The 20,020-nt window shown below is 44.2% G+C and overlaps 1 protein-coding gene and 1 long non-coding RNA gene across 8 annotated transcripts in view; one reads left to right on the top strand and one right to left on the bottom strand.

Moving 5' to 3' along the window:
• Positions 1 to 20,020, bottom strand: part of PLEKHA7 (pleckstrin homology domain containing A7) — a 261,079-nt gene that overhangs the window by 89,146 nt on the left and 151,913 nt on the right. For all 7 annotated transcript variants that reach the window (XM_021005362.2, XM_021005363.2, XM_078148643.1 and 4 more), the window contains one exon: positions 16,927 to 17,010. In XM_021005362.2, the coding sequence (XP_020861021.1) occupies positions 16,927 to 17,010 (84 nt within the window). The remainder of the gene's footprint in view (positions 1 to 16,926; positions 17,011 to 20,020) is intronic.
• Positions 10,655 to 18,199, top strand: LOC144455383 (uncharacterized). The gene is made up of 2 exons (XR_013484118.1): positions 10,655 to 10,945; positions 16,879 to 18,199. It is a non-coding gene; the product is annotated as an uncharacterized LOC144455383 (long non-coding RNA).

The following is a 20,020-nucleotide window of genomic DNA, read 5'->3' as shown; positions in this document are numbered from 1 at the left end:
CCAGCATCATCCCCTGGGGAACATAGGCCACACACAGCAAGCACAGGTTAGTGCACCTAGGGGTGTCCTGGAGTTTTCTTCCACTGAAAGCAGGCCACCCAGTTTCTATAAACACACACACACACACACACACGTGCACACAGTCTTACCATTAGATAACACTACCGACCAAACTGCACTTGGAGACTCCAGAATTTAAATTAAACTCACGGTTTGTTTTTATTTCCATGGTACCTTCTCTCCAGAGAACTCAAGCTGTCATACAATTAACTTCAAAAAACAGCAAATATTTTCTATAAACAGTTCCATAAACCTTTTCCATGAGGCTTGTTAGGCTGATAGGCAGCTACTGGCTGGGGGGTCGGTGAAGTTCCCATGGGGTCCTCAGGAAGGCATGGGATAGGGGAGGGGGAGAACACTGAGGCAGCAAGAGGACCACTTAAGCCAAGTGTCACTAAAAAACACCTGTAGCTCCCCAATTGCTCGAAAAAGAGGCTCACACCTTTGTGCTTTGTGCTCTGGGAATCACACACAGCTCATCTGAAATAATTGAGACACTGGAAGAGGGAGGAGGGGGCAGGGAGCCCATAGACAAATGACACTGACTTCTTTAAGGCAGTTCAAGCATGTTCACACCCACTGTTTTAAAGGGTTTGGGGGGAAAAGAAAAAGGAAGATAGAAGAAGCAACAGGGAAAGGAGGAGGTAGATGTCCCAGGCCCAGACGCCAGACAGACTGCCAACACCTCCTTTAAACTCCCAGCACCCCAGGCGAAACTGTCTGATACTGGGTCCCATTCACCGTGGGTCCCCCACACTTATTACTCAATTCTCACTTTCACTGTGCCTTCTTCTCCACCCTCCCAATTTCTTCTGTATGTCTAAACTGTCTTTGCTTCCCCAGCTCCCCCCACTCCCAAACTTCTGCATACACACACCTCATCCCTGTGGGGAGAAAGCCAACCCAAACAGCATCACCTCCCTTAGCAAAACAACATCTGGTAGGCAGCCAGCCACACATGCTTCTGTCGGATCTGGCTCCCCGACCTCAGCCTTGGGAAGCTCAGTTCTCTTTCATGACCATCCCACCCTCCAACCACTACTGCCTCTGGCACATCCATTTTCTGGGTGGCATCTAAGTTAGAGGTTCCTAGCCTTTTTATGTCCATGAAGATTGGTGAATCCTATGGACTCCTTCTTGGGATCCTGCTTATAAAGGAATACAATAAAATACACAGAACTACAAAGAAAACCGATTAATATTGAAATACAGTTACAAAGATATCTTTAAAAAACCAAGTTCATGGGCCCTAGATTAAGAATCCCTGACCTAAGGAGCGCCTTCCAATGGAGACCATGGTACCTTGTGGGGAGTGGGACACAGCAAATGTAAGCTAATGGGACAAGGGGAAAGCAGGATTCCACTTGTAAGATGCCTCTCCACACAAAACCAGACAAAACCATGGGCTTTTTCACCCAACACAAGAGTGAGGATTTAGCAGCCATGAAGTGGTTGACGTGTTTCCCCAGTGATCTATCAAGACAGCCGCCTCCAGTAGGACCATGCCCCCAAACCAAGCCTCTTCTCTGAACACAACAGAGCTGAAAACCAAACCAATACCCCACCCGGGTTCTGGGCTGACTGGGCAGCGCCACAGTCGTCTACCTACCTGCTCATTTCATTAATGTCACCGCCTCCTCTAGGTAGGAAAACTAAACGGCTCAAGTTTCTGCATCTGCATCCCAGGTGTCTCAGTTTCTCCCCCATTTTCCTGCTGCCATGGTAACCAAATGCAACAGGCAAAGGCAGTCCTAGACTGACTGTCTCGCGAGGCCTGGTACTGGCTGGATCAGCCTCAGTCACCCACAGCCTGAGAAACCAGCAAGAAGGGATGCTTCTACTCTGAACTGGCTATGCAATTCCGTACAGCCCCCAACAGGCCACTGGAGAAGGCAACAATGCTTCCGGGGCTCAAAAGTCTGGCGCCAACCCCAGAGAGTCACAACATTTAGCAGCTTCTAGCAGAGGTCACCAGAAACCCATCAACTTCTACCCCTTGACCCTGTCACTCCAATGCACCTGTCCAGAATAGCTAGCATGCGTGTGTGCACAAACACACACACCACACACACACACACACACACACACACACACACACACACACACACACACGTCTGCCATTCCATTGCCTTGCCTGAAGAAATAACTGGATTATAACTGAAAAAAAATTATTAAATCAACAAATATATCCCTTTCTGCTAAGGAGACCAAAATCTTTAAAACTTTTGTATCTCACTGTCCTGAGTAGCACCAGTGACACTTTCAGTCAAGGATAGGAAACTTGGCTTCTTTCTAAATATCCAAGTAAGGAATCCATTGGGTGGCTCAGATCTCAAACAGAAGGCCCTGGTACTTCACATCCATGGAGCTAACAGAGCACTGAAGGACAGGCACGCCCAGCTTACCTCCCTGTGGAAGAAGCTACAAGATGAACATTCATCCTTTCAAAAAGCCTTTGTGAGAAAAGGGAGCTATGGAACTTCAGGAATGTGTGATGCCAACTCCCAGGTCTCACCCCAGCACCAAATTCTCTCCAGAGCCTGGGGAATGCTCACTGTACAAAGGCTGCTGTCAGTCATGCCCCTGTGCCAGGCTCTTTGCTGAGGACGGCAGAGGTCTTTGTGATCAGCTCTCTGGCAGCTCAGTAACAAGGCAGAAATGTCTCCGGTACCCATCAATGAAAGTGCCACATACCCAAGCACTGACACCAGTAGTGACCCATTGCCCCACCTCCCGCTGAGACTTCCTATCACACTGATGTTTCATCTCAAATTTTAAATCTCCATCTTTATTATACCCTTAATAAGTCTCCCTATAGCTCCCTCCCCCTCATTTTTTTTTCCAAGAAATGGACAAACTGCGTGATGCCTCAAGAATTGGATAACTAGATCTAGTCTGAAGGATGGGTAGGGGGTACTGGATTAGAATCCAGCCAGGAAGTTCTCCCAAAAGTACTGAAGCTGAGAACAGAAGTGAGAAGTCCCAAGAAAGGAGCAGAATCAGAGCAGTATGAAGTCCAGGCCAGGATTTTTTTTTGCTGGGATAAAATCTGCAGCGTAGGAAGAGGAATCTAGACACAAGAAGCCAGAAGAAGTAAAAGGATCAGAGAAGCAGCATCAACCTATGCTCCAGTTTAAGAAAAAAAAATAGGATATTTACCAGAATAAGGAAGGAGCTGAGGAATAAGAGGAGGGCAGGAAGAAGATGCTTGCTGCTCTGAGGACTTGCTGGCAAATGTTGGCTTTCTCCAAGTCCACATTGCGAAGGGGTGAGGAGCCCCACCGGACACTGACACCACGTCTTGTGTCCGGTTCAGGGCTCACAATTCAAGAATGTAACAGAGAACTAGGCCAGCGGCCAGAGAAGAACCGCAGAAAGGATCCAAGCATGAGAAAAACAGGACCCGTGATGAAAGAAAATCTGAAGGAACTGGGTTTGTTTAACCTGAGGGGGGATGATCACAGCTTATGTCCCAGGACAACCAATACATTTACAGTGAAAGTCTCAAGCTAATAACAATAGCCTATTATTTGATACAACAAAATTTCAGTATAGCCAAAGAATAGATTGTTCCCCTCGGAGCTCGGTGAAATGAGATCTGCGCCCTATGCAAGAAAAGCCAAGTCTGTTCCTAGGCTCAGAAGGCAGCATCAGGCATGACCCTCCTTCTATTCAAAGAACTCTCGGAGTCTGCTAACAAATGACTGTAGGAAATTGTAGGACTTCTTGCCTTCAGATAAGAGCAAAAGCTGAAGGAGAAGGGGTCTACAAGTTTGGGGGTGATTACAGCTCTCTCTAGACTACTCTGGCAAACAGCAACCTGCCTGTTGACTGACTAATTAAGCACCTATCATGAATCTTCTGAGATCATGAAGGAACATGAGGGGGCTGGTCAGAGGACAGAAATTCCCCACAGAGGCTTTTTCCTGCTATGTCCTTTCTCCTCAGGCCTCCTAAAGAGCCCCTATTACCCACGTTTACAGCAGATGACACCCTATTTTACTCAGAAAAAATTGTTGGAAAGTCATTTTAGTTGCATCTAACTCTTCATGACCTCATTTGGGGTTTTTTTGACAAAGGTACTGGAGTGGTTTGCCATTTCCTTCTCCAACTCATTTTACAGATGAGGAAATTGAGGCAAACAAGGTTAAGTAACTTGTCCAGGGTCACACAGCTAGTGCGACAGGGTCACACAGCATTTGAACCCAGCTCTTCCTGGCCCCAGGCCCAGCACTCTATCCACTGTGCCACCTAGCTGAGGACATTGCTAAAAATAGCTATGATAATAGCACCCTCACCTCCTCTCTACTCCTCAAAACTTTTTGGCATCAACCCCCAGTCTCTCTTTCCCTCCAGTCATGAAAAAATAGGCATTCCTACCCTTCAGAGAAGTTAATCCCTCAATCCCAAAGCCCCCTCAGATTTTGTTCCAGTCATCAACCTCTCTTTCCCAAACACCTCCATTCCCTCCTTCTCTCCTAGACTGGTCCCATCTGACTAACAAATCTAATTCTAAAAAAAGCCTTCCCTTGACTCCTCTACTCCATTTGTTTGTTCTGACATCCTTCTTGTCCCTTTCTTTGCCAAATTTCTTGAAAAACTTGCCTACAGATAATGCCTCCACATTCGCACTACCCTATCCTCTCTTTTCCTAATCCAACCCTGTGGTGAAGCTGGTTTTTCAGAGATCAAAGAGAACCTCACACTCATCAAATCCAATGCCCACATTCCCCTGATTCTCCTACCACTGACTGCTGCTTCTCTGACTTAATCTCTTTCTGATCCCTTATGGTCACACTTTCCCTCTAGGTTTTGCCCCAGACCTTTTCTTGTTTCTTCCTGAGCAGCATCATTTGCTCCAAAAACTTCACCGCTTATTTATCAAATGAGATAATATTTATAAAGTGCTTAGCACAGTACCTGTCACATAGTGGGGCCATAATAAATGATCCTTCCCTTCCCCTTGTTTCTACACATATGACTCCTGGGTCTGACCTCTTGTCTGAGCCCCAGACTGGTTAGGACTCCTTCACCAGTAAGTCCCCAGGGGCACCTCACACTCAACACATCCCAGAAGGAACTGCTTATCTTTTCTGCAAAACCTGCTCCTCCTTCTGACCTTACTACTTCTGGAAGGGGTGCAACCATTCTCTCAGCCTTTCCTGTCTGAAATCTTGGTGTTATCTTTGGTTACCAGAGGGGACGGAGAAGGAAGAGTCAATTAATTAGGAAGTCTCACTAATTCTAACACCACAATATGTCTCACACTGCATGTTGGCTCCTTTATGAGACTGACTGAGTTCCCTGAGAACAAGGACTGTTTTCTGCCTTTCTCTGTAGCCACAGCACTCAGAAAAGCTTTGGGCACTTAGTAAACACTAAATAAATTCAAGCTGACTTGACGCTTTTTGTTTTGCCGACTATTCCTACTGCCCTCATCCTAACATATTGCTTTATTACCTTATTGAAATGGCTCCTTACCCACCTCCACGCTCTTCCCCTCCAATCTCGCCTTTTTCTTGTTACTTAACCTTTCTTTTGCATAAATATGATTAAACTCTCCTCTAATAAATCAGAGAAACAAATGAAAACAAAGTAACAAAAAATATGAAATGGCTCCCTATTGTCTATAAAGTCAAGTATTCATTTTTTCATCTAACATTCAAGCTCTTCCTCATCTAGCTGCTAATCCACCTTTCCTTCTTGATCTCATATTGTTCCATTCTACGCTGGTCTATTTGGTGCTCCATGCTTGGAGCACTTTGCATTTTAGCACGTCCGTGCCTTTGCACACACTGGTCTGTACCTAGAATACCATCCCACCCCCCCTTTACCTGTTGAAGCTTACCCATGCTTTAATGCCTGACTCAAATGCCACCTTTTCTACCTTCCCTGAAGGTAAGGACTATGCCCTTGCCCTTGGACCACACAGAACATTTTTGTTTTGCACATTGCTAATATACTCATCAAATATTATGGTGTATAATTATAACTTCAGTATGCGTCTTATTCCTCTGCTAGACTGGGAGCCCCATGAAGGCAGGGACTTTGTCTTATATAAACGTTGTACTTCTCATACCTTGGACAGTGCTCTGATTAAAACAGACACTTGTTTGAATGGAATTCTAGCCACACTGAGATCTAGGAATACAACAGTGTGGTCAATGGCAGCTTAAAAAAACCCTCCACATATTACCCAGAAACAATGACAGTTGGTGCTCATTCCAGATTCCTAGCACCACATTTCGAGTGTGTTGGGGAGTGGGATGGAGAGAGAAGGGAACGCTTTATTAAGCACCTACTATGTGCCAGGCACTGTGCTAAGTATTACCTCATTTGATCCTCACAACACCTGTGAGAAGTAGGTGCTATTACTATCCCCATTTTACAACTCAGGAAACCAAGGAAACAGAAGTTAACTGACTTGCCCTTGGTCATACAGCTAATAAATGTCTGGGGCAGGATTCAAACTCAGGTCTTCCTGACTTCACACCTGGCAAAGTATTTACTATACCATCTAACTGCAGAGCATCCTTGGTAGAAGGGGCAGACTCGGGGAAGCAGTGTGTGCTGAAGCACAGAATGCTGGACTTGGAGTCACCAAGACATGAGTTTGAATCATGCCTGATACTTAGTAGCCGGGTGAACATGAGCAAGTCATTCTTTGAGATGCCATGTTTTTATCTGTAAAATGAGGACAGTAATCATAGCCCTCAACTTCATAGGATTGAAGGTTATTTTTTTTAAGCTGGACCTGTAATTTCACTGGTGTAGGGAACTCTCAGTGAAGACTGTCTGTCTACTCATATAAATAACAACAACAGTTAATAATGATGATGATGATGATGATGATGACTACTAACATTGACACAGGGCTGCAAAGTGCTCTCCTACGATCCTCACAACAAATGTGTGATCTGGATTCTTTTGTTTGTTCATTTGTAAAATGGGGATAACTATTTTCCAAATGAGGAAACCGAAGCAAACAGAAGTTAAGTGACTTGCCCATGGTCACGTACTCTATATGTCAAAAGCAAGGCTTGAACCCAAGCCTTCTTAATTCAGAGGTAGGCAGTCTGTCTGCCTCTCACAGGGCAGTCATGAGGCTCAAACAAGATGTCCATAAAGTCCTTTTGGGGGGGGGGTTGTTGAGTCGTTTCAGTCATGTCAGACTCTTTGTGACCTCATGTAGGGCTTTCTTACTGGGGTGGTTTGCCATTTCCTTCTCCAGCTCATTTTACAGATGAGGAAACTGAGGCAAACAGGGTTAAGTGACTTACCCAGGGTCACACAGCTAGCAAGCGTCTGAGGCCAAATTTGAACTCATGAAGATAAATCTTCCTGACTCCAGGCCTAGAGTTCTATCCACTGCACCACCTAGCTGCTCTAAAGTACTTTACAAACTGTCCAGTGCCTGACCAAAGTCAGTACTCCCCACAAAGGGAAAGTAATAACAACAGTAACAGTAACAGGGCAGGAATGGAGTCCACCTGAAGGCAACCATTCTTCCAACAACAGGCTCAGAAAATTCAGGTAAGACTGCCCAGAGGTTGAGGAAGATGCTGTTTCTAAAGATAAAGAAATGACAAAGTGTCCATAAACTCATCCTTGCAAGGGCCAGGGAGGTGAGCACCTAGTGGATTTTAAAAGAGGCCTGTTTAAAGCCAAGGGAAGCGCAAGAGTTTTCACAGAAGCATCAGGAGACGATCCTAAGATCACGGGCCATAAGATCATAGATTCCGAGCTGAAAGAGCCCCTCAACGTCATCAAGTCCAACCTCTTGATTTTCCGGATGAGGCTTAAAGAGTGATTTGCTGAAGGTCCATGGCTGGGGAGTGTCTGAGGCAGGACTGAAATCTGGGTCTATTGAGTTTGAAGTACAGCGCTTTATCTACAACACAACCCTGTCTCTACGTTTAAGAGTCAAGAAACAGCAAGGAAATAAGCTTCAGGAGGGATGATCATAGTTATTCTGATGAAAGGACCAGAGCCAGGGCCAAGAATGTGTTTGGGAGGATGACATCTAGGGCACAGCAGCCGTGACATTCAGATCATCCCAGGGTCATTGTGGGCACAGCAGCCGTGACATTCAGATCATCCCAGGGTCATTGTGTGTGTGTGTGTGTGTGTGTGTGTGTGTGTGTGTGTGTGTTCCCTTAGCAAATCTTCAATGAAGAACGAAGGGGAAAGAGCCCATTTTTCTTCTCCAGCAAAAGATCTGTAGCTTGACAGCAAACTCCAACCTCAGCTTTTTAGCAGTTCCATATAATGTGTTAAGCAATAAAATTAAGCCGTTTTGAAGGGACAAGCAGGAATCACCATCAAAAAATACATGAAAAATGCAACAAGAATGAGTTGTGGGCAGAGAGATCATTTATCACTAGCCTCCATGAGCAATTTGAGGGGGGGGAAAAAAAGAACAAATGGGCAAAGACAACTCAGTATGTGTCAGTGATCCCAACCTGCCTCTTCAAGCTTCCCAATTTAGAGCCCCACTAGAGACAAACTGAATCTCAGCCTGTTTTTTGAGCCAGACTATGTGCCTTCTTACCTTCCCTCATGTGACTTTCTGTCCCCTGAGCCCTAATCCCTGCTTATCGGAATCCTGTAGACTTCCCCTAAAGCCTAGCTAAAGTTCCACTTTTTGGGGGGGAAATCACCTGTGCCCAATCCGAGCTATGTCTCCCAGTTCTGAGAACTCATGGCACTCAGTACGGGTACCCCCATCTTCATTATCCTTCTGTGTAACTGTATTTTCTCCCCGAACAGACTCCACGTTCCCTTCCTTGAGGGTAGGAACCAAGATTGATAAGTCTTCCTATCTTCCCCCGGCCTTCTTTATTGGGTGTGTATTTTATATAGGCATAGAGACGATCCTTGACTAGTTTTTTGTTCTCCTCTCTTCCCCTACTTAACATAATGCCAAAGTCTTGAGGACCCTTAGCGAGAGCCTATAGCCCCCTAATGTGACACAGAGTGTGTCCCTCCCCAGCAAAGCTTTGCATGATGCCTCCAGGTATTCAGGCTCTCTCTTCCCTCAATTTTCCTTGAATACACTCCTTTGCATAATGTCGAATCCCATCCCTACCCCACCCCTCAGCAGAATGTAAGCTCCTGGAGAGCAGGAATTAATTATTCATTTTTGTTTTTTTACTCTCACTGTCTAATACAACGCTTTGGGACATGGTCAGTATTTAACAAATGCTTTCTGGCTAATGATTTAGACTTTGAAAAAGCCTCTAGCAAAGCTAGTCTTTAAAAATCTAAAATCTAAATTCCTATGAGATAGGAATCTATCATAAGAATCTGCTCTGTCAGGAACAGTTAAGAAACAGGGTGAAAGAAAAAGATGTTTCTATTACACACCATGACAACAACACAGAGGAAAAGAACATTAAGAGACATCAGAACTCAGATCAGTGAAATCAGTCAATCAATAATCACTTATTAGGTAGCTACTATGTGCTAAGCACTGTGCTATAAAATGGAGATAATCATTTTGCAAATGAGGAAACTGAGGCTAAGACAGTTTAAGTGACTTGCCCATAGTCACATATTCTGTATATGTCAAAGGCAAGACTTGAACCCAAGCCTTCTTAATTCAGAGGTAGGCAGCTACCTCTGGAGCTACAAAGACAAAAATGAAAGACTGCCCTCAAAGAGCTTACATTCTAACCAACATACACACATATAAGTATGTACATAATGGCTGTATACAGAAATGTAATAAAAGGTAATTTGGGGATGGAGGGTATTATCAGCAAAGGGGATCAGGAAAGCTTTCATGTAGAAGACCACACTTGAACCGAGTCTTAAGGGGAATCAGGAATTCCCTTAAAGGAGGAGGTGAGAAGGGAAAGCACTCTAGGTATGGGATACACACAGTGAAAAGTCATGGAAGCAAGAGACAGTGTGTCAAGTGTGAGGAATAGAATATAGGCCTATATAATGGATAGCAGAGTATATGGAAGAGAGTAATAGGTAAAAAGACTGGGGAAGGTAGGAAGGGGCCAGGTTGTGAAGAGTTCTAAATGCCAATGAGAAGAATTTTTATTTGAGTTCAAAAATAATATGGAGCCACTGGACTTTTCTGAGGGGGATGGGGGGGGCAGTGGCACAATCTGACCTTTGTTTTAGGAAAATCACTTTGGTGGCTTTGTGGAAGACAGATTGGAATGAGGATGAGGGGTCGAGGACAATGCTGAGGTTTCAAACATGGTGGCCCCCTAAATGGTACTAGGACTCAAGATGAAACATACATTCCTTCTCTTCTTTGTGGACGTAGAATGAGGCACGTGCTGTCAGGCATGGTTAAGGTATTGGTTGGTTGTTACTTGATTGTACTTTGTTACAAACAGAATTCATATAGCTTTGTAAGGTTTGCAAAGCACTTTACAAATATCTCATTTTATCCTCACAGCCGCCCTACGAGGTAAGTGCTATTACATCCTCATTCTATAGTGAAGAAATTGAAGTGGATAGAGGTTCATTGACTCGTGGGAGTCACCCAGCTAGGAAGTGTGACGCTGCATTTGAGCTCAGGTCTTCCTGACTTCAAGGCCGATGCTCCTAGGCATCGCACCGATTAGTCACCTCAAAGGAGGGTAGCATTACAGGAAAATTATCGGGAAATGACGGTGACTTTTTTAAAAGCATTAATAAAACTTTAAAAAAGAAAAGGAGTGTTTCTCAGGAGAGAGATGTAGGATCAGTGCTTCTAAGTGGTCAAGAAGAGGTGATGCATATCGAAAGTGACACCTTCAGATGATATGAAGCTGTCCCTCTTTTGAAATGACGACAGTGGACCAAGGTGTAGTGGGCATGACAGTCTGGAGTCCTTGGTTCTTGCCCTGGTTCTGCCTCATGACAAGCTGTGTGATCTTGGGTAAGTCACTGCCCCTCTCTAATCCTCAGGACTATTTTGTTTTGTTTTGTTTTTTTCCAGTAAAATGAAGAAGATGAACTGAATTATCTCTAAGATCTTCCAAGGACTTGGGTCCAAGTTCCAGCTTTGCCACTAATTTGGTAACTTGCTATAGGCTTAATGTCAGAGAAATCAGAACTATCTAAGAGCGGTCTCTGGCAGCAGTGGGATATCTCTTTTTAAAGGTCTTCAAGCAAAAGCTAGATTCACAGGGGATGTTGGAGGAGTCCTGGTCATGGCAGGTTGAATGGGATGGACTCTGCTGTCCTTTCCCACCCTGAGCTTTTGGAGACTCAGATAGATCTCTGATCTCATCTAGGCAAGAATCCTTTGGCTAGAGAGTATAACCTCTCCTTACCTTCTCATGCTCTGCAGTTCTTACACCAGTCAGATCTCCAACTTGGGCCTCAGTTTCCTCCTTTGTAAAACAAGGAGGGTGAACTATACAACCTCAAAAGTACCTTCTGGCTTTAAATCTCATGTTTTTTCTTGGTAGCAAAAATGAAAACCCAAGTTCCCAGGGGATGATTTGTAAGACTTTAGAGCTGAAAGAGACCTTAGAGGCCATGTAGCTCAATCCCCTTATTTTACAGATGAGGAAACTGAGGCCAAGACAAGAAAGAGGACCTGCTGAAGCGAACACAGCTGGCAAATCACCGGGGCTAACAGCTATAATAAAAGTTCTCGAGGCTGACTATCGGCAAAGAAGTGGCAGATGAGCTGCTTCTGTGTCAGCAAGTGGAAGGTGAGGGATTCAGGGGAAAACAATTCATGTTAAATTGACAAGATGATGTGCTCTGAGCTCTCAGCCCCATCACAGAAAGGAATCATCCAGAAGGCTATCTGAAGATCCAATATTCTGGGTGTTTCAAATTTCATTTCTGTTTCTGTCTCCCCAGATTAAAGTAATCTTTGCCTCTGCAAATTTTCATAACATGATTTATCTGGAGCCCTCCCCTTTGCCCCCATCAAATCTCCCTTCTTTCATACTTATCTATATACATGTTACATTCCCTCCACTTCTTAGACTGTGAGCTACCTGAGCAGGAATCATGTCTGTCATCTTTGAAAGCAGGACACATATAGTGAGGAAAATGAGGCCGAGACAAGAAAGAGGACCTGCTGAAGCGAACACAGCTGGCAAATCACCCTCGCATACAGTACTTAGTAAACATTTATTGAATTAAATCAAACTGAACTTTTCAGCCAAAAGGACCAACCTAACACAGCGCCGCCTCTCTTCTCTCTCCCCAGAGGGTTTGAGAAACAAACCAGAAAATATTCTTCTTCCGTACACAAAACCGGAGGCCAGCTATACACACACCTGCAACCCCACAGACATTCCAGCTGCTGCAGCAACTCAAAAAAAGGCAAAAGAGCTGGGGAAGGTCCCCAAGAGAGGTTTCACTATGATGATACACTTACTAAATTTTTTTTTAAATGGCCCCTTCAGAGTATAGGGCTGAAAGCTCAAAAGGGACATTTCTTATGCTCATGGAATTGCAATGGGCTTAAGTGGAGAGAGAGCATGGACTCAATTAGCCAATAAATCCGTGAACAAGAGCTAAAGAGTGATCGTGAAAGCTGAGAGCTCATTTTTAAGATTAAAAAAAAACACATCAAGGAATAAAATTGAGGAACTTGTTCCTATTAGAGGTGCTAGAGGCCAACAACATAAACAGGCTTGATGTGGGTTTAGAGAAATGCATTCCATAATAAACCAGCATGCCACTTCAGCACCATCCTTCTATTTCTTCAGCATGAAATGCTATTTTTAAAAAGAGGGGTGGGGAAGGATAAGGAAAATAGAGGGTTTATAAAAGTCACCACATCTGGTGACCAGAAAGTGGTGGGAAAGGGCAAGCCCAAGACCACCAGAGAGTGACTTGGAGAGTTTGACTTTGTTCATGGTAAACTCTGGAACACATCATTAAAGAGATGGTTTATGAACACTCAGAAAAGGAAAGTGTCCACTAAGAGACAGTCAGGGCTCACCAAGAGTAGACCATGCCAGACTCATCTCACTTTATTATTTTATTTCTAACAATGTTACTAGACTCATGGGTCCACAGAATTCCTTTGTCACACAGAATACTTGAATTTCAACACTGCATTTCACAAAGCTTCTCCCAAAAGGCAAAACAGGATGCAGAGATGTGGGCTAGGAGACAGTTGAGTTTAATGGATTCAGAAAAGGTTGAACAATCAGATTGAACGACTAGTGATCACTGGTCGAGGAGAATGTTACAGGGATCTGTCCTGGGCTCTGATTCAGAGAAAGGAGAAATGACAGGATTAGATAGAGATTTAGAGCTGGAATGAATTTCAGAGGTTATATATTCAAACCCTTCCATTTACAGAAAAAGAAACTGAGGCCCAGGGAAGTTAGAGAGACTTGCTCAAGATCACTCAGTCAGAATTTAGACCCAGATCCTCTACTGCAAATCCAGGGGTTTTCCACTGGAAGAAGTTCACCATGTTCTGCTGAATCTTTTTATCAAGAACTGAGATGAAGGCATAGATGTCACGCAGGCACATTAAATTTGCAGAGGACATAAAATCGGAAGGGTTAGCTAACATGCTGTATGATAGATCTGGGATCCAAAAAGATTCCAGCAGGCTAGAATGATAGATAGAATCTAACAAAAATGGAAATGATAGAGATAAATCCCAAGCACTAGACTTGGGTTCAAAACATCCACTGTACGAGGAGAGTATAGGAAGTATGGGGAAGACATGGTTGGACAACAGTTAATATGGAAGTCATATTGGGCTGCAAGCAGTATGATGGGTAATTCTATTAGTTAATGAAATCATCTGCTATATTAAAGGAAATATCCATAGAATTGTGAACTCTCTGAGGGCAGGAATTTTCTTTTGCCTCTTTTTTCATCCCTCAGCACTTGGCACAATGCCTGATATATAGCAGACATCTAATAATGTTTATTGATTGACTGAAGGTAAAATTCTGTTTGAAGACCTCCAATGACAGGGAACCACACTGACACCGTCCAATTCTAGATGTTGGAAGGATACTTCTCAGTGAAGTTGGAAGGAAGGTGGCATGCCAAGAACGACAGGGAAAAGGAGCTAGAAGAGAATAGGGGAGGGGTTTGGAATATGACAGAAGCGTCTGCATGCTTCCAGCAGCAATTCCGACCTTGGTTATGTGCCCTTTTATTTATATGTGGGATTTCTGTTCATGGACAACTCTAAAATTTTTAATAGGTTTCTTTGTTTAAGAAATAGGAATGGTGACCATTCTGGACGTGTAATGTGGGGAGAGATTGGATGGGACGGCTTCCATCTGGGGAGTGTCAGCAGTTAGGAAGTCGGCGGTTGAGGAAATGCCTCGTAACTGAGTCCTCCTGCTGCCCACCTCTGCCGTTCCACTTAGATAATTAAATGAATGTGTGAAAAAAAAAAGAAGTAGGAACAAGACCAAGTGACCTCCTTAAGACCCGTGCAGCAGGAGGTTATGAACAAACGGTAATTCCAAAACAGAATCTGGGAGTCTGCCTTCCATCCCTCACACTTTCCATATTGTATTTTCTCCACCCAGGAACACAAGCAACCTTAGTGCTCACCTCTTTTCTCTCATTAAGAAAAAAAAAGTCACTTGGTAACTTTTAGAGACTCAGCCCAAAGACTGAGGGTCCAGAGGATTAACAGGAGCCCTTGGTCTCATCCTCACCTCCTCCACAAGAAGCCACCTGAATGGGAGACCATGCCAGGCCTGATGCAAAGCAAATGGAATGAAGCATTTTCCATCAAAGGGCTGGCCCTCACTACCCAGCCCTGACACAGACGATCACAGACACCCTCGGAAAATGGCTCCAAAAGCAAACACAGTAATGTCCTGGCCACCAGAACTGAGTCACGAGTATTGTAGGTACAACTAAGCGGGCAGTCACTTTCCCACAGATGGCCTGCCTCTTCAGGGCTGACAAGTCCAGGAAGCTTAAGTGATTCTGAGAGCTGAGCTTGATGTCAGAAGGCCTATGTCTTCCACATAACTACCTTGGGCGAGTCATTTAAGGAAGGAAACAAGCATTTATTAAGCACCCACTGTGTGCCAGCCACTGTGCTAAGGGTTTTACAGATATCTCATCTGATCCTCACAACTCTTTGAGGTAGGTGCTATTTTTGTCCCTATTTCACAGTTGAGGAAACAGAGGAGGACAGAGGTTAAGTGACCCAGGGTCATGGAGCTAGTAAGTATCCAGTCCTGGCTCCAGGCTTAGCATCATATCCACTGTGCCAACTAGCTCCACTCATAAGGCTCAGTCTCCTCATCTGTGAAATGAAGGGGTTGGATCAGGTGACTTCCAAGGTCCCCTCAGGCTCCAAATCTACGAGCTGTGTGACTACTCAGAGGATCTATGACTTTTGCCAACAAAGGAAACTCTTGGCATGGGAATGTGATCCCCAGTAGAGATCAAAAACTATCCATGCTTAGACACGTACTAAGAAGTTATCTATAGTACGTGGAGGGTGCGTGACTTGACCAAGGTCACATGACTTATAAATGCCAGAAGCAGGACTGGCAGTCCATTGACTACAACCCACCCCCACCCCAACCACTGCGCCACTCTTTCCCACCATGCCAGACCTGCCTGTCACGCGAGGACTCTTGACTTTTTTTTTCAGTGCCCTCTGGCAATGTGGTGAAGATTACAGACCCCTTCTCAGAATTTTAAGCACACTAAACAAAACACACATGGGGCAGCTAGGTGGCACAGTGGATAGAGCACCAGCCCTGGATTCAGGAGGATCTGAGTTCAAATCTGGCCTCAGACACACAACGCTTACTAGCTGTGTGACCCTGGGCAAGTCACTTAACCCCATTGCCTAGCCAAAAAAACCCAACTAAACAAAAAAAAACCTAAATAAAACACACAGGATTGCAAAGAAAACCAGAGACTAATGAAAATAAAGAAGTCATTTTTTTCCCCTCCAACAAGTTCATGTCATTATCTATGGACTCTTGCCAGCACTGTGACGCTAGACAAGTCACTTAACCTCAGACTGCCTCAGTGTCCTCCACTGTAAAATGGGGACAATAATAGTACCTTGCCTCCTTGGGTCAGTGTGAGGCTCACCTAAGATAATATTTGTAAAGTTCTCAGCACAGCGGCCAGCACACAGTAGACACTTCATGCTCATATTCTTCCTTCCTCCAGGCTTAAAACTCTTGCTGTAGCAGATACGACTAAAAATTTATCATACGCTCATAGAATAAGAGCTGAAAGGGACCTTAACGGTCACCAAGTCCCATCTCTTCATTTTACAAATGACACAACAGGTCCACAAAGGTTACATACCCACCTGGGGTCACAAAGTCACTAAGCATCTGGGGCAACTCCAAGTTCAGTGCCTCAGCCATTAAACCCTCCTGCCCTCCTGCCCACCTCTCTCTTAAACGGCTAAGAACAGGGACCTCGGAGGATGATCAGCAGGCTTGACAGGCACTGGAAATACTTATGAAAAAGTTAAATTAATAAAGATAACACTATCCTGGCAAGTATTCTCAGGGTGTGTACGGTTGGTGGTTCACTGGACGGCAGGTTTAATTTTTTAAGAAGTTCTGGGGTCATTAGCGTAATACTGCCCCCCCACATACATACATTTCCCTGGCCTCACCCTCCACGCCTCTCTCTAGATTGCTACATTCAGAATGTACCAAGATTTCCATTATCACCCTTTATTAACCGACTAGCCTACACCATTTTTCCCAGAAAGAGAAAAGCAGCCAGATTCTGTTCTGAGCTAATAACAGCACCTTACACATCAGGTTGTTGTGAGGATCAAATAAGATACTATTTGTGAAGCTCTCTGCATAGCACCTGGTATACAGTGGGCTCTTAATACTTGGTTTTTTTCCTTCCCACAAGCTGATGGACCATCCTCGGAGAAGAGGAACAGAAAAAACCGGAACTTACCCTTCCTGAAGAATGAATTCAATATTTTCCGGAGAAAACTGTCCAGTCACAGGATGCCTAAACACTGTGGTCTGCTGATTGTGGCTAGAGAGAGAGAAAGAGAATGAGAATGAATGTGAGCAGGAATCTGGACTGTGAAAAATATAACTTGAGACAAGACAACATTTCTGAAATGGCTGCATATTTACTGAAGTTCCTCTCTCAACACAGCTGCTTCCACTGTAGCCGTGAGCTGAGCCCGATTGCCGGGGGATTACGGGGTTTGCAGCCTTCTCCATCATTCATTCTCTCGTCCGCGTGTTGAATGTGGCGAGGGCATGTAGGATTTATGAAACAGACCACCACCCAGGCTGACTCAAGCATCAGTCTCCCAAAATGAGGAAGACACCAGAAGCCAAATGCATTTTTGCCATCGTGAGAATTCACTAAGCATTTTTTAGAAGTACACAAGGGTCTTACTAGTCAAAATTAAGAAATCTCCTAGTCATTTTCAAACAACATGATCTTAAAAAGCAAAGACCAAATGGATAACAGGATGAAGCATTTTTTGGTAGATGGCAGAGGTGGGGGGGAATATGGGTACAGAATACTGTATACTTTGTCCCCCCCTTTTTTTAAACACTGGTGAGTTCACTGGTGGCTGGGAGTTTATTAAGAAACAATGATGTCGAGGCAGCTAAGTGGCGCAGTGGATGGAGCAGGAGTCCCAGAGTCAGGAGGACCTAAGTGTTCATATCTGGCCTCAGATATTCACTAGCCATGTGACCCTGGGCAAGTCACTTAACCCCAATTGCCTCAAAAAAAAAAAAGAAAGAAAGAAACAACGATGTCATAGAATAAAACTGGTATCAATAATTTGTTTGTTGTTCAGTTGTGTCTGCCTCTTTGTGACCCTATTTGGGGTTTTCTTGGCAGAGATACTCGAGTGGTTTGCATTTCCTTCTCCAGCTCATTTTACAGATGAGGAAACTGAGGCAAATAAGGTTAAGTGACTTGCCCAGGGTCACACAGCTAATAAGTGTCTGAAGCCAGATTTGAACTCAGGTTTTCCTGACTCCAGGTCTGGCACTCTATCCACTGTGTCACATAGCCACCCAGTATCAATAATACTTAAAACTTAAACAGAAGGGATAAGGACAAGACCTTATTTCATTGCTACAGCAAACTTCCAGGAAACTTCTCTCTATATCCAAGGCTCTCTGCATCTTACAGTCTTAGGTAATCATAAAAATAATAACAGTAAAATTAAAAGAAATACATTTTAAGAATTGAATGAGTTCTAAGAATCAAATTCTAAAAAAAAAGAAAAATGCTAAGAACTAGTCATTCTGCAAATTTTGTCTGCTTAAAATGCTTCAATTTTGCCACTGTTCTAATAGAATGCTTCTATTTCTTCAGTCTAGGATGATTTCAACCCCATGGCACTGTCACCTCCTTTGGAAAGGTGAGAGTACAGGTGCCCCTAGGAGCAGTAGCCCAGGGCAGGTGCTGTGTGCCGTGTTTGGTCAGGCCAAATACAATCACGGCTCTTTTTTTTCTGGTACAAACAGACACTTTTATTAATGGTTGGAATGCAGTCACACCTAGGGAGCAGGGATCAGCAGGCACACAGCCAGGGATGTCTCAGAGTAGGCACAGGATGTGGGAGGTCCCAAGGTTAGAAAATAGTCCCCCTTTTTTTTTGTAGCTAAGTTCACTTCAGAAGGGTTCTTGTTTTCCCCACCAGTAACAGTCACAGGGATGACAGTCCATAGTTGGAAGGGACCTCAAAGGCTTTCTAGTTCAACTCATCCATTTTAGAGATGAGAAAACTGAAGCCTAGGAAGGTGTGCTCAGGGTTCCAGAAGTTGTTAAAAGGCAGAACTGGGATCTGAATCCTGCTCCTGGGACCCAAACAAATAAATAAATAAAAATTCAATTCATTTTCATGACCTGGGACGCCATGTAAAGACCACTAAGTTGGAATCAATGGAGCTGCATTCAAGTCTGGGCTCAATCGCTTTTGCTGACCCAAAATGTGGGAAAATGAACAAGTCACTTTATCTCTGACATGGGACTCAGGGCCCCTCATCTGTAAAATGGGATAATAATCTTTGCATTCCCTACCTCGAGGGGTTGTGGTGAATTATGATGTAAACTGTAAAACTCTGAAGAGATGTGAGCTGCTTCATTACCACCCTGATTACTGTTCTGCCAGAACCTGAGGGTGGTACCTTACTGGGGAAGACATTCTCACGGGATCTTACTTATAATAACAATCATCGTTGACATTTCTGTAATACCGTCGGGATTACAAGGCACTTTCATCACAACCACCTCATGATATACATAGTACAGGTGTTCTTATCCCCACATTTTTCAGATGAGGCAACTAAGTTGAGATTTGAGCACAGATCTTCAGACACAAATCCAGGGCCCTTTCAACACCACCAGTGATCTCAAACTCAAAAAGAAATGGGTTCCTATTGACTTAGAAAACCACAAATTAACATTACATTTTACTGTATTTTTATTTATTTTGTTAAACATTTCCCAATTACATTTTAATGTGGTTTGGGCCACTCTGTGGTTGTAATTTTGCCTGTGGTCTGAGTTGGATACCTCAGGACTACATCATACCGTATTTCATTAATTTAGCTTTGCAGAGAGATTTATAACAAAGACAAGCCCGGGCCTTCAAAGCATTGCTAGGCTCCAAGTCTGCTCTGGTCCTTCTTACACCAACGGTCCATTATCCTGGCACCCTGTCCCCTCTGCAGGTCTGTGGATCGGGGAGGGATCTAATTACAAGTGCAAGAGCTCAGGTCCTAACAAGTCTGGTGTGAAACATGCAAAGCCACTGCCATGGAGTTTCATTTCCCAGCTCTCTGGGCTGGACATGAAGCAAGAAACAAATCAGGCAGGCAAGAAGAAGCCCCGTCACACCAAGTCAAAAGGAGTGTCTGGAGGATGTGTGAGAAGCACCTGCTTAAAAAGATGCCCACAAGGCCCACGGCTCCCCATCCATGTGTAGGATTCCAGGATCCAGAGCCAGATGGGACCATTGAGGTCCTCTCCAGCCCCCTTCATTGACACATGAAGCCCAGAGAGGTTG

Source organism: Phascolarctos cinereus, unplaced genomic scaffold (assembly GCF_003287225.1).
Source record: "Phascolarctos cinereus isolate Bilbo 61053 unplaced genomic scaffold, phaCin_HiC Scaffold_9;HRSCAF=440, whole genome shotgun sequence".
NCBI classification, from domain to species: Eukaryota; Metazoa; Chordata; class Mammalia; order Diprotodontia; family Phascolarctidae; genus Phascolarctos; species Phascolarctos cinereus.
This window is presented reverse-complemented; position numbering and strand designations above follow the sequence as displayed.